Raw genomic sequence first — 15228 nt, 5'->3', positions numbered from 1 at the left:
AGTTCTGCAAAACTTCAACTGTCAACTGAAAAAAAGTGAGGCAACCGATTACCTCACTTTTTTTTAGTTCTGCTAACTTCTTCGGGTTAACAGTATATCATACCACCCATTTTTGCAATGATTTCTTTAAATAAGTCAGTATTTCCTTGTCAACGGGGAATCAAGACAACAAACAAAACAAAAAAGAGGAAAATATTTTTTCAGAGACCAAATTTCAGATGCTGATATCAACATGTGGAAACATGAAGAGAATATTGTTTGGTGGCCTTGGCAGCGTACATAAAAAACACCAGGAAGGTCAAAGGGGCAAATAAAAAAGTGGTCAGATAAGTAGAGAAACGTAGCACACAAATATCGTCCATCTTCCGGAATGCAAATGTTGCTGGCCTTACGTCAGGAAGTGGAGGGAGACATCGACATGGCTTAGAGTCAGACAAAATCAGAAAAGCAATGTTCAGCATTTTATTGCAAACAAAATACAACATGTAAAAGAGCAATGACACAATAAAAGAAGTGGTCCAATGTGTTCTTCATTCCTCTAGATTTGGGAGTGGTAGGTGGCAAGGAGCAAGCCCCTCCCCTGCACTAGTGCGCATGCCACACAGCAATTATGTGATTTTTGCAATAAAAACATCTTGTATCACCAGCGGTCATTTTAAAAGGCATGAACAACATCAGTGAAAAGACTGACAAAACGTTAACAACAAAGTCGTACACGTGTAAAATCTGTAGGTAGTAGAGTGGGTCATCCAGTGATCGTAAGGTTAATGGTTCAAATCCCAACTCTGGCTGTCCCTAAATTGCTCCCAGTGGGCCTGGCAGTGTACGTGGCCCTGCTAGCAGGTGACACCAGCTCAGAGACTGATAATGAAACTGAAAATCAAAACCTCTGTCAAAATGCTACTTTGAAAAGGGGAACATGCTAAATAAAGAAGTTCTTCTTCCTTGGAAGTCCTTAAGGTACAGCTTATTGCTTGTTGAAGCTAACAAATAGCTACTGCGCTCTATTTTGTTATGTCTCATTGGAAGCATTTTGAATCAAGCTAATCTTTTTCTTGCTAACTAATACCTGAAGGAATATTTTGATTACTATTTTAAGTGTAATCTTTGCGTGTCCAAAATAATTGTATTCAGGATCTGATGAAGAAGTTTTCTTGCAAGAATTTATTTAGAGGCCTCTAAAGACACAGTCAGGACACCACATCAGAATGCAACGTGGATCCCCCCAAGTGTGTCACAATTTACAAAACATCGACTCATTTATACAAAAAAGATAAAAGGTTCCTCCTCCCGGCTCTTGATTGAACAAAGGGCAGACATGTCAACTCCTAGTGACCAAATGTGTGATGTTATTAGCAAGCAGACGTGATGTTATTAGTAAGCAGAAGTTTACATACAGACATGTTGATTCCAGGTTGGCCAAAGGTGTAATCTTATTAGTAAACAGACATTTACATACAGTTCCCCTTCTTGACTGGGGGAAAAATGCAATTAGGATCTAACCCCAGACTTTTAGACTCCAATGCCAAAAGGCTCTAAATAACATCATGCACATTCCTATCTTCAATAGCTTTGAGGGTGAGAGGATAAAATAAAGTTCACAAAATCATTACTCCACTGTATTATTTTAAACACTCATGATTATATCACATTGATATGCCTATAAGTAAACTCAAAAACAGTAAAACATCAAATTGAAAATATTAAATGTCTTCATACCCCATCTACCTTACTTTAAATAGATGTAATTAGAATGTGTGCCTGTAAAAAGAAATAATAGTCCCACCAAAATGTCAAATGATCTCAACTACCCAACTCAGCTTTCTTCAGACACAGTCGGGGCCTGTCTCCCAAAGATGCTAGCTAATGATTTGAATGACTGCCCCCAATCCCCAAGAGAGCTCAAATCTCCTAAATCATCCATTACCCATGACTCGGCTATAGAACAAAGGGAGCCTGCCACAGAGCGATGATCTTCAGATGCAAAAGTGGCGAGAGAGTCATATGCTGATACGACATAACTCTTCCGGCTCTCCCCCACACGCTCTTCAACAAACTCTCGGATTATTTCTGATTTACCTTGAGTCACTCTGCAACAGGGAACAAGCAACTGGCTATTAACAGGGGAGATAATGCTGGCGGTTTGCTGATGGATGTCTGGTGACTTGACTTCATCATTGCGAGTCCTAAGATGCAACAGAACCCCATGACCGTAGCTGTTTCTGTCCTTCTTGGAGTTGAGGCTGTTAGTGAGCACATGTTGTGAGTGCGTGTTACACAGGGTGCCAAAATCAAAGGCGTGAGTATCTTGCTCACCGCCACCCTCATCATCATAATGTATGACGGTATCACGGATATCTTCTTTGGACGTGATGACAGCCTTTTTGTCTTTGTGGTGTCTTCGACCAATATAGAGTACGAGAATAACTGCAAAATAAAGAAAAAGTGAACAATTTTATTTTGCTTTGTTTTACTCTTTTCTCTGCGTGTAATTTGCTTTCGTAACAGATTACACGTGCCCTGTACACTGATACTGTAGAATAAGTACAATAATGTAATTGAACATCGTCGCTGCTATGTGAAAAACACTTATGTCCATTTTTTTTGCACAATTTTTACATTTTTACGTTTTGGGGATGTTTGCATTTAGTTTCATCCCAAAAACACAAACTTGTAAAAAAAAAAAAAGAAGTGTTTTTCACATGGCAATGACGATATTGTTGTAATGAAAGGACAATTTGTACATGAATTGTCTGAGTTTAATGGATATGCATGAAATAGTAATAGTGGTGATTTAACAAGTAGAGAGCTCTCTATTGTAGTGATGTGAAAATGAAGCTTCATAAACCACTTGCAATATAGTTGTACTCCTCTCGATAGTGCTCTTGGTTTAAAGATGCAATGGAAATTGATTACATTTCCAGCCCATCTTGAGGAGTAAAAATATATTGCAAGTGGTTCGTGAAGCTTCCTTTTACCATCACTCCTTCATTGCATTGATAGACGCAAATCAAGAACTCTTTTCCATATATCATCATGGAGAATGTGTTAGACGCTTAAACATTTTAGGAAACGTAGGAATAAGAGAGGTGTGTGGTGTTTGATTGACAGTCAACATTTCAGCGGGGTGTGGTTTTCGCATATTCAACAAGACGCCCACAGTATTTGAAAGTAGAGAGGAGGGCATGATTTTTACCAAATAAAATCTCATTCCTTTTTTTTTATACACGGCCTTTTTCTAAATTGTATTATTATTTTCAAATTTGGCAGGGTTGCGGACATCTTCTCGGTGGCGTATCAAATTTAAAAGCAGAGTAATCTATTTTTACTGGAGTACAGAGAGCTGAAAACTACAAAAGCTGAGGAACTAGTTGTGAACTTTAGGAGGACCAGGAGACCTTTAAAGCACATAATTATCTCTTTGGGGACAATAATAAAATGGTAGTGTAATATACACACTCGATAGTACATTTGAACAATGAAATAGACTAGAGTACCAATGGATACTGTGTACAAAACAGGAATGTGACATACCAAGTAGGGATGAATGAGTTTACGATTTACTTTTTTTTTTTATTGCTACTTGCACAATGTGCTTTGCTGTGTGTGAACCCGCCAAGAGAGAGAGAGAGAGAGAGAGATGTGTGTGCATGTTACATAAGAATCTCCTATGCCACTTGTACTCATCAGGATTGCTGGTGTGCTGTAGCCTATCCCAGCTCACTTTGGGCAGGAGACGGCAGAAATGGGAAGGAGGGACAATTGTAAGATTTTTTTTAATTTGTGTCTATCTTTGAGCAAATATGTAATGTAGCATAAAATGCAGTTTCTAAATGGTGATTTAGTAATTTAAAAAAAAATGCAACCTTATGTGAACTACGTAACCTATTGAATAGTTGTGGATAAGTGTATATGGGAGAATTCTGGTCTGCTCTTCTTCATAGATTTTTTTTAAATCAGTCATATTGAAGGGATTTTGAATATGAATAATTGCACACACACATCATCTCAATTGGATATACAATACGTACTTTAAGTCTGGCTTTTGACTTGGCCACGCCAAAATTTATAAAGATGTCCCGATACATAACCACCAACCTTGTGCTTGCCAGAATACAGCAGAATTTTGGAACTAGCTTCCAAAAAGGGTAAATTTGGCTTGTCAGTCCACAGAATATTTTCCCAAATGTCTTGGGGATTATCAACATGCTTATCGACAACTATACAAGCCAAACTATACAATAATTGTATTATTCTTTGTCAGCAGTGGTTAGATGTAATTTTTGCCCCGTTTCAGCATTCTTAGGTCACATCCTTTAGGTGAAATTTCCGATTTTCAGTCCTGTCTTTCATGTTCTCATGTCTGCTTTCATTTTGGAGTAAATCCGGTGTGCTTTTCATTTTTTCAGTGCGCATGCGCAATAGACCACCATATGTGCGCCCTTGCATATATTCCTCACCTACCTGCTCTGTCCTTCATATTTTCATTATTAATAATATAGCTAGCTTAAGTTAGCAGTGTACAAAAAACTAACAACATACACATTATAGGCTATATTGTGGGTTAATTATGTACAGTAATTGATAACAAAAGAAAAGAACGTACCAATTAAGAGAACTACACACAGCAGAATAGCCATTGCAGTTCCAGTGCTGAGACGCATGGGCAGGAAGATTGCTTCAGCAGAACAAGTAAGCAGCGAGCCTTCTGTCCCACACAAGCACACTCGGATAGTGAGCGTCGATGTACTACTCCGAACAGGGTAACCGCTATCTTCAACCACAACAGGGAGGACATATATGTCGTGTAACCCATGCTGGATGCCAGAGCGTCGCGTCACTATACCAGCTGTGTTGTCTGAAAAAACATGGCATGTCAAATTAGAGAAAAAAAAAACACTTCACTGACAGTTATTCTTGATCATCTGTGAAATATGATCTGGTTTGATTACGTTAGACTAGAGCACAGTCTATACTGTGTATACACTCACTACTTATCCATCACATTTGAATCACTGAGTAGACACACGTCATCACTGAGGTTGAATGAGACATTTCTTACTTCCATAATCTCGAACAGTGAACTTTCTGTTGCGAATATCCTTTGGGGTCTTGAAGAAAAACCTTTGAGTGATAGGCGGAAGGTCCAAGTCCACAGCACTGACTATTTGAATCACCTGTATACAGGAGATGATAACAACAAATGATCGATTATAAGGCAAGCTGGAACCAAGCCCAGTTGACTGTGGGCCACCTATTTTGTTTAAAAATTGAGTTGTACAGATTTATAAGTCACAATGGTGGAAAAGGTTTTGAAAGGAGGGTATTATTTTGATATCACAAACACCTGGCATTTTAATAGGGGGGTGTAGACTTTTCATATCCACTGTACTGTATATCCATCAATTTGGGATAGTATCATGGAACCTTTTTTGATATTTTGTCCATTTATCATTTTCTGCAAATAAATGCTCTAAATGCCGATATTTGTATTTGTGTATGTAAAGTGTTTGTGCAGGTCTCTGTTTGTTGGAATGCAACTTTATACTGAATGGTTTGATCATGACACCATTGCATTACGACTCAAAGCAGAAGATACCTCAAGATACCTGACAGTTTACCTGTCCAGCTTTGGAAGTTTCACAGACAAATGTATCTGATGGAAACACCAGTTTAGGAGGGAACTCGTTCACATCCAGGACGTTGACGGTCACTACCACTTTGGTGGACAGCAAAGGGTTTACTGAAAATGGTCAACACAAAACCATCAATAAAAGCGTGATTAAAATTGTGCACAATCAACTTTTTGTAATGATCAGAAATGCTGCCGTACAAGCAGTTCTCACACATAAATATTCAAAAACATGCAAATCTTCCGCCTTGCCACACTAGTTTCACATACACTTAAGGTTAAAAACAGAACATTTGTTCTCTGGTCTTTTCATATCCTGCTAATTACAGTAATGCAATTTGTAGCACAAAGCTATTGTCACTAGATCAAAGAAGGCACTCGTGAAAAAATTCACATGAGTTCCTGTGTTCCAGTGTCTTTTTCTGGCACCCGTCTTTCATATTTCCAGCCATTCCTGTTCATCCTACCCTCAAAGAAGTCATTTAGAGTTTAAAAGCATTGAGGTTGGGATGACGTTTTATGTGGAAATTCTCATATCAGTTTAATCACCCACTGTAGCAGCAACACAAACATTTATAGTTCTGCCTAATAATGATTACTCACAGACTTTAGTTGCTACCACAGTGATGTTGTGCTGAAATGCTTCCTCTCTGTCCAAGTATTCATTCAAGGAAATGCTGCCATCAATGCTGTCAATGTCAAAATAGCTGTCATACTCTTTATGCCATTTGAGTGAATATCTGCAGAAATCAGGGCAAAATGGCAGACAAAGCTTAGGTGAGGGACAAGGAACAGACATTGACAACAAAAATAATTACACAATTATTTCAAATATTTCCGTAGGAATAATTTATATTGTTAAGTTAACATGCAGTATTGTCCAAAGGTCTTAGGTCAACATACATTTGATTTAGCAATGCTATAAAGACTTGATTTTCAGACAGTAAAACACAGACCTCAACCAACCACCTACTGTTAATAAATAAATAAATAAATAAATAAAATCTGTGGAATGCCGTATTTGTCTATGTTTTTAGTTAGTAGGATTCTTGATGACAAATGAATGGAGAGCTTTGCATCGTACTAAAAAAAAAAAATCAATCAGATCATGTCATGCTTGGCTAAAACACACTAAACAAGTTGGGCATCAACAATCATCTTGTAAGGCACTCTTCTATTTCCAAAGCATTCCATTTATGAAATGTGGCCTTCCAATAAATAATTCTTACCTAAATAACTCAGTATTTATAAACCACACTAGTTTTACCTGACTGCACTGCTACTGGCATCAAGGTCATGAGCTGTAACAGAGCCAATGGTGGATCCTGATGGAGTGTCTTCATATGCGTCCATAGAGTAATACGATTCCGTAAAGACTGGAGGCTCTTCCATGTCCAAGACGTTCACCTTGACGGTAGCGGAATCACTAAAGGGTCCCAAGTGCAGAAAACGGGGATCCAACTGTACATTAGAAGCTTCGATGTTGAAAGTGTAGGACTCCTTTGTTTCATAGTCCAGAGCCTGAAACGTCATGAGAAACAGATAATGTTACATAAACTGACAAGTAATTGCATTCTATAACATATTTAACATGTACAGTTGTGCTTGAACGTTTACACACCCCAAGGGTAAACTTATGAGTACAACTGTAAATGTACAAAAGTCACTTAATGACACAAAAATGGTATGAATTGTCACCAAAAATCACATGCACATTTCTACTCATGTCAACTTCAGCCTTTGGAAATATAAGATTTGCCACATTATTTTGGATTATATGGGCATTAAACTTTCAAGCACAACTGTATCCAGTCAATGCAAATGAATGTGAATAAAATGGATCTAACTATCCATCTTCTACCGCTTATCCGAGATAGGGTCACGGGGGCAGCAACTTTAGCAGGGAAGCCCAGACTTCCCTCTCGCCAGCAACTTCAACCAGCTCCTCCGACGGGATCCCAAGGTGTTCCCAGGCCAGCCGAGAGACATAGTCACTCCAGCGTGTCCTGGCTCGCCCCCAGGGCATCCCGCCGTTGGGACATTCCCGGAACACCTCTCCAGGCAGGCGTCCAGGAGGCATCAGAACCAGATGCCAGAGCCACCTCAGCTGGCTCCTCTCAATGTGGAGGAGCAGCAGCTATACTCCGAGTCCCTCCTGGATGACCGAACTTCTCATCCGATCTCTAAAAGAGAGCCCGGACACCCTTCATTTGGTCACGACCCACAGCTTGTGATCATAGGTGAGGGTAGGAACGTAGATCGACAGGTAAATCGAGAGCTTTGCCTTTCGGCTCAGCTCCTTCTTTACCACAACGGACTGATACAGAGTCCGCATCACTGCAGACGCTGCACGGATCCACCTGTCGATCTCCCACTCCATCCTGCCCTCACTCGCGAACAAGACACCAAGATACTGGAACTCCTTCTCTTGAGGCAGGATCTCATCCCCGACCCGGAGAGGGCACACCACCCTTTTCCGACTGAGGACCATGGTCTCAGATTTGGAGGTGCTGATTTTCATCCCAACCGCTTCACACTGGGCCGCGAACCGCTCCAGTGAGAGTTGAAGATCACAGCTTGATGAAGCCAACAGCACCACATCATCTGCAAAAAGCAGAGATGCAATGTTGAGGTCACCAAACCGGACCTGTTCAACGCCTAGAAATTCTGTCCATAAAAGTTATGACCAGAAACGAGTCCAACCCTCACTAGAAACAAATCCGACTTACTGCCGCCAATGAGGACCAAACTCTGACACTGGTCGTACAGGGTCCGGACAGTCCGTATCAGGGGGCTCTGTTCCCCGTACTCCCGAAGCACCCTCCACAGGGCTCCCCGAGGAACACGGTTGAACACCTTCTCCAAATCTACAAAACACATGTAGACTGATTGGGCAAACTCCCATGCACCCTCGAGGATCCTGCCGAGGATGTAGAGCTGGAAAACCACACTGCTCCTCCTGAATCCGAGATTCGACTTCCCGACGGACCCTCCTCTCCAGCACCCCTGAATAGATCTTACCAGGGAGGCTGAGGAGTGTGATCCCTCTATAGTTGGAACACACCCTGCGGTCCCCCTTCTTAAAAAGGGGGACCACCACCCCGGTCTGCCAATCCAGAGGCACTGTCCCCGATGTCCATGCGATGTTGTAGAGGCATGTCAACCAGGACAGCCCCACGACATCCAGAGCCTTTGGGAACTCCGGGCAGCTCTCATCCAACTCTGGGGCTCTGCCACCGAGGAGCTTTCCAACCACGGTGACTTCAACCCCAGAGATAGGAGAGCCCACCTCAGAGGGTCCAGACTCTGCTTCCTCAGAGGAAGACGTGTCAGTGGAATTGAGGAGGTCTTCGAAGTACTCTTCCCACCGAGTCACGACGTGCTGAGTCGAGTTCAGAATCACTCCATCTCCACTAAAAATGCATTTATATAAAATGGATATAGTTCAAAAATTTTAATGAACAATTTATCTAATAACATTTTAGAAACAAATGTTTTTTGAAATCATTTAAATATTGTTCCGCATGGGAAGCAATTTTGATAAGGTCGTACAATAACGATTATTCTACTCACACTGATGTATGGAAGGTGCGAATGTTTGGTGGTGGTCGGCGTGGCCGTAGGCGCATTCTGGCAGCCACGCTTCCACCACCAATAAATAATAATGTATCCATTCCATTGTAAAGCGTCTTTGAGTGTTTCGAAAAACACTATATGTATAAAACTGATGCATCATTATTATTATTATGAAAAAGAATTCACATTTTTAGCTGAACATCTAAATGGTGGGCATAGCAGCTACGGTAAATTAAACACAAGGCTTACATTTATTTTAAATAAGAGCGCACTACATTTACAGTCTTTATTTAGTCAAAAGGGTCACATAATCTAATCTAAGTATTTATCAAAACTACACATGGGTCATTGATAAAAATAAAAAAAAAATTTCAAAAAAAGGTTATATACTGTAAAACAACTATAAAAATAAAAAAAAGCAAATTAGTAATGAATTACAGTACCTTTGTTAAGACAACAACACCCTCTTGACTTTGAGCATTAGGGATGATGTCAAACATGGTGCTGCCATCCCCAGCTACAATGGAATAATCCACTTTTGCATTTCTGCCAATGTCTAGATCATCGGCCAGAATCCGGCCCACAACTGAACCCAGTAACGCGTTTTCAGGAACCTGAAGATAAAAAATACCTACGGATCATAGACAGACAATTAGATGATTTAAAAGGATGAAGATTCAAGTACTGAATTTATGATTGATTTTATTGGAAAGAAGTTGCAGTCACTCTTATCAAAACGGGGTGGGTTGTCATTGACGTCTCCGAGTGTGATGTTGATTGTAGTGGTGGAGGCAAGTCCCCCCAGATGGCCGCCCATATCCTTGGCTTGGATTATAACCTGATACTCCTCCTTCACTTCACGGTCCATGTTGGCTAAAGCTGTCCTGATCACTCCTGGAGGAAAAGCAATGCATTTACTTGTGTAGGATTTCATTACAGTAATAATGGATTTATTTTAAACTATATAAATGGATTCAGATGTGAATATCTGAAAGATGAACAATGTTAAGATTAAATATACAAGTGCGGTCACTGAGTTGCTATGTATGTTTTGTAGTACAGCTTGATGTTTTCCAGCAACATATTCTTTTCCTATTGCAGGCCTTGGATCTATGTAAAGTTTTAAGCGTTCTTCCTCCATAGCAGCTGGTAACCCACTAATCTTTTCTCAGACACAAGTGATACATTTACAATTGTCACTCAAGGCAATCCAGATTAACACTGTGTGGGTCCATCTGCTGGCATTTGTGTCAGAAACACATTTTACTTGTTGGATTGTAAAACTTCCCTGGCAGTTTTCCAAAAAACATTCATTGAAATTAAGTGTGAGGAGAGCTGCAGGTACTTCCCTGCCACATGAATTTATTTAGGAAATCAAGGAATCCACTAAAGCAAATAAAGTGTAGCCTAGTTTTTATTTGTAGCCTACCTATCATTAAAATGTCCCTTCTAGAAAAACAAACAAAAATGATATGTGATTATTCAAAAACAACAATGCAAAACCTTAAGTATCTCACCTGACTTGGCGTCCACAGAAAAGAATGGCTGTCCATGAAGGATGCTGTAGACAATTTTTGCACTGTTACCATATGTTGGGTCATCTGCATCTGTTGCAGTGACCTGCGTCACAAATGTCCCTAGACAAACAATGTGATAAAGCAAATTTACAAAAGTGAAGCCTCCCATACTACGCGTACTGTACTTTAGTTTTTACTTAAAACAGATTTTGAAGGCAAATTTGTTCTTGAAAATAAAGTCAGGTCTTAATCTAAACTTATAATGAATGTATTGACTAAATCATTTGAGATGACAAATTTACTGAATACCAATCAAGCTTTGCTAACCAACTGTAAAAGACAAAACTTTGCACTAGTCCCAACGTATTAACAGCTTTAGATCTAAAGACCATGATTGTTAAATTACCTCATAGTAGTAATAGCATTTGGCAGACAGATGGGCCACTAAGTCAGGCTTTGCACGCGTGCTTATGTTTCTGTTAAATTCAATTTCATCCCTGTTCAAGCACAACAAGTGAATCTTACACAAAGAGTATTGTGTTGTATCAATGTATATGTGTTAATGTATATAATCTATAGATGATCCTGGAAAAAGTCTTTAATAACTGATACCCCAATTTGTTTTCTGTTTTTGGAATTGTAGGAAAATTATTTGCAGTACCTGTTGCGGACATCTCAGGGACAACAGCAGTGTATGGTCCATCTGGAAATTGAGGTTCATTGTCATTGATGTCCTGCACCTTGACAATGAACTCTGACTCGGGTTCCAGAGGAAGACCTGTTCTGACATCTACGGCTTGGGCTTTGAGTATGTAGAAGGACTTTTCTTCTCTGCCACATAAGAGAAACACAATCACTTACTGAAAAAAATATGGAAAAAAAAACGCTGTGCTAGTTATAACTACATTGTCATTTCACTTTGGAAACAGTTGTGTGCAAAACTATTTGGCAGCATTCAATATATTGTTTTAGCCATTCTATAACGACCCTGTACTGTAAACTGTAAACATGGCTGGTAACAAATGAAAGAAAAAAAGTGGCGGTAGTTTGTGCCATTACAAATTTGGAGCGTGAACTGTCACATTGACAGAAAAAATAGACTCAGCTTTATATGCACATTTAACCATAAGCTCATCAAAATTCCATGTTTTCTTTTTTCTTTAGCACATGCACGCAGTGGCGGAGGCTAAACAGGTTAAATGACTAATATGCAATGAAATACTTTTATCGTGATACGCTTCTCAGCCATATCTCGCAACCCAAACAAGTACTGTACTAGCAATACTGACCTGTCTAGCGTCACCACAACATGTATGTCTCCTGTAATTTGATCAATTGTGAAGATAGAACCAGCTCCTTCTCCGGAAAGAGTGTACTTAACTGTACTGTCACCTTGGTCCATATCTGTGTGGAGCTGAAAGAACAAAATGCAGAGATGGTATAATGCATTTAGTTATACATACTGATTTCATCTCCACAGTGTCTGTCTTCAGTATTAGCAAGCTTGTCAAAAATGCTGCTTGCACAGGAAAATGTACTTTTTTATATATTTTTATACGCACACACAAGATTGTGATTTTTTTTTTGTCATAATACAATAAAGTGTACGTGGTAATTGCATATCAACTAGTACTACAGTAGATGGCAATCTTTTCTTCTTTTTTGTGTGTGTGTGTGGGGGGGGGGGGATTAGCATAACAAAAATAATCGAGAAGCACTGTACTAAATGCAAAAACTTTACATATACATACTGTGAAAAAAAACAAAAAAAAACATAATTTTCCGGCAGCTGGGGCTCCCGAAAAATACTGTAAAATAACAGAAAATTACTTTCACAATAAAAAAAAAACGTTAATTTTCCAGCACTTGGGGTGCCAGAAAATACTGTGAAATAACACAAAATTACCTTTTCGTAAAGGTTCTTTTTTACCATAATTAAAGTACCGATTTAACTGTAATTTTAACAAGATTGTATGTAATATAACACTATATGACAAAAAAATTAATGTGATTAATCTTTCAAAAAACGGCCAAAAACTGTTGAAAAACTAAATATTGGGTTTCAAAGTGCAACAGCTTTTCTGTTAAAGTAGATCATTCATATAGCATTTTTCCCCCTTATAAGGTTCTCAAACTGCTTTACATTTTAATGAGTCATTCACTTTCTTATGGCACAGCATTAGGAGTTTTTTGCTCAAGGACACTTCAACCTGTTCACAAAGGGGATCAAACCCACAACCTCAGGGATACCAGACAGTCACTCTACCACTGATCCACGGCTGTTTACAATTTTAGACGTATACTTGGTTGTGCTGAAGCCTCAGCAGAGGCAGCATCCGTAGATCCAATTGTTTGCTTTGCATATTATTTACCCTTTTAAGCTTTCCCCTGTTATATTCCATTTACTACCGCTTATCCGGGGTCAGGTTGCGGGGGCAGCAGCTTTAGGAGGAAAGCCCATACTTCCCTCTCCCCAGCCACTTCGACCAGCTCCTCCGACAGGATCCCAAGGCGTTCCCAGACCAGCTGCGAGACATAGTCTCTCCAACGTGTCGGGGTCATCCCGCCGGTGGAACAAGCCCGGAACACCTCTCCAGGGAGGCGTCCAGGAGGCATCAGAACCAGATGCCCAAGCCACCTCAGCTGGTTCCTCTCAACGAGGAGGAGTAGCAGCTATACTATCAGCTATATAATCCGTCCCGGATGACCGAGCTTCTCACCCTATCTCTAAGGAAGAGCCAGGACACCCTACGGAGGAAACTCATTTCGGCCGCTTGTATCCGGGATCTTGTTCTTTCGGTCACGGCCCACAGCTCGTGATCATTGGTGAGGGTAGGAACGTAGATCGACCGGTAAATCGAGGCCACCAAACCCGATCACTCAATGCTTCGAATGCGCCTAGAAATTCTGTCCATTAAAGTTTGTTGAATCGTTGACAAAGGGCATCCTTGGCGGAGTCCAACCCTCACTGGGAACAAATCTGACACACTGCCGGCAACGCGGACCAAACCCTGTTATATTGTATTGTTATATTACTTACAATCTTATTAAAATTACAGTTAAAAACTGTACTTTAATAATGGGAAATTGCTGGGGCAGTTTTAACGAGAGAGTAATTTTCTGTTATTTCACAGTAATTTTCTGGCGCCCAAGCTGCTGAAAAAATACAGTTGATTTAAAAAAAACATTTTTTTACAATGTATATCTCATTAGATGTACTTTCAAAATAAATGTTAATACAATGAATGCTACCATCTATAGGACATTACAAAAAAATTGTCACTGTCACAAAGACATTATGGTAAAATTATGAATTTTTACTATTAATTTCTCCTCAGCAAATATTTTTTTCTTTTTTGGGGGGGTTTTAAAGATGATTTTTACATTTATTGTCATTACATTAAATAACACAAATATTTGTGAAATTACGATACATTTGTGAACGTATTTTAACAATCAATATACTGTATGTATTTCTAATGGAGTTTTTTTTTAAGAACAGAATAAATGTGTTGTTTTTACAGATGCAGTGATTTCATGTTATTTTAAATTTTACATGTAAAATCTGAGTTTATTTTTGTAAATTAAATGATCATTTCAAAATACAGAAAAAAACTGTAGTTTTTTTTTTACAGTGTATGAATTGCTCAATCAATGAGACAAATTTGATTTGTATAGCACTTTTGTTGCAACTCAAGAGTGCAACAAGTGCCTTAGATTAATTAAAATGCAACCCTCCCTGAAAATATTCCAAAAATAAATATTAATCCGTAAAATCAGTTTTTTTAAATAAGTGATTTATGAACAAATTTAAATTTTTACTTTTTTATGCAAAATATCCTCACTTTAATGTTTATGATCAAATAAATAGTAGTATCAGGAAAACATAAATCCATGTTGCTATATATAGAGTTTGACAATAAAAAAGTTGATCTTATTACCATACCTTACCAACGTACTGTGGTCCAGAGCCCATGTATTCTTCCAGAACAAAGAACTGGTTCCATACCCAGCCTCTTTTAATACGCTGAACGTGAGACCTGCCGTGCCTCAGCCTTGTCCTGCCCTCTAAGGATGTCATGGCGGACATCATCACCCTGCAGTTTTTCCTAAACTGGAGCTGAGGGCATCGGGGATTGGGGGAACTGTAGTCCAACAGCAAACAGGAGCATACCAGAAATATTGTGGCATGTTCCCATGTGATCATCACTGGTCATTACACTTGTTGGTTATTTCAAGGGTGGAGCAAAGATTGCATCAAAAACTGGGTTAGCTGGTAGGTATGCACAACAAAGTTGGATCTTTTCAGTGTTGATCAAGTCAATGTATGGATATTAGGGTAAATGTTCACCAATGGCTGATAAAGGGTGTGTTTTAATTGCTACTGCCTGCTCTTCTTTTCAGGTCGCCTTTGGAAAAAGCCTAGAGAAAAAGACAGATTACAAGATATTTACCTCTGAAACTTTTATAGGTTTTACAGAACATGTGAGAGATTATATTTCA

At 39.3% G+C, this 15228-nt stretch overlaps 1 protein-coding gene across 2 annotated transcripts; it reads right to left on the bottom strand.

Moving 5' to 3' along the window:
• Nucleotides 1-768: 768 nt before the first annotated feature.
• On the bottom strand, nt 769-14932 carry LOC144043344 (cadherin-12-like). 2 transcript variants are annotated; one of them, XM_077556882.1, is made up of 12 exons: nt 14672-14932; nt 12015-12139; nt 11387-11556; nt 10726-10845; nt 9935-10102; nt 9652-9839; nt 6900-7153; nt 6236-6372; nt 5622-5743; nt 5063-5177; nt 4607-4858; nt 769-2427 (listed from the first exon to the last, which is right to left on the bottom strand). In XM_077556882.1, the coding sequence occupies exons 1-12, from the start codon at nt 14930-14932 to the stop codon at nt 1817-1819; spliced, it is 2523 nt and encodes an 840-aa protein (XP_077413008.1). In that variant the 3' UTR covers nt 769-1816. The 2 variants fall into 2 exon arrangements, with proteins under 2 accessions (XP_077413008.1, XP_077413009.1); XM_077556883.1 differs by having other exon boundaries at nt 14677-14796.
• Nucleotides 14933-15228: the final 296 nt, after the last annotated feature.

This window comes from Vanacampus margaritifer, chromosome 2, assembly GCF_051991255.1.
Source record: "Vanacampus margaritifer isolate UIUO_Vmar chromosome 2, RoL_Vmar_1.0, whole genome shotgun sequence".
NCBI lineage: Eukaryota > Metazoa > Chordata > Actinopteri > Syngnathiformes > Syngnathidae > Vanacampus > Vanacampus margaritifer.
The sequence above is the reverse complement of the archived record's forward strand: the minus strand, read 5'-3'. Positions and strand labels throughout refer to the sequence as shown.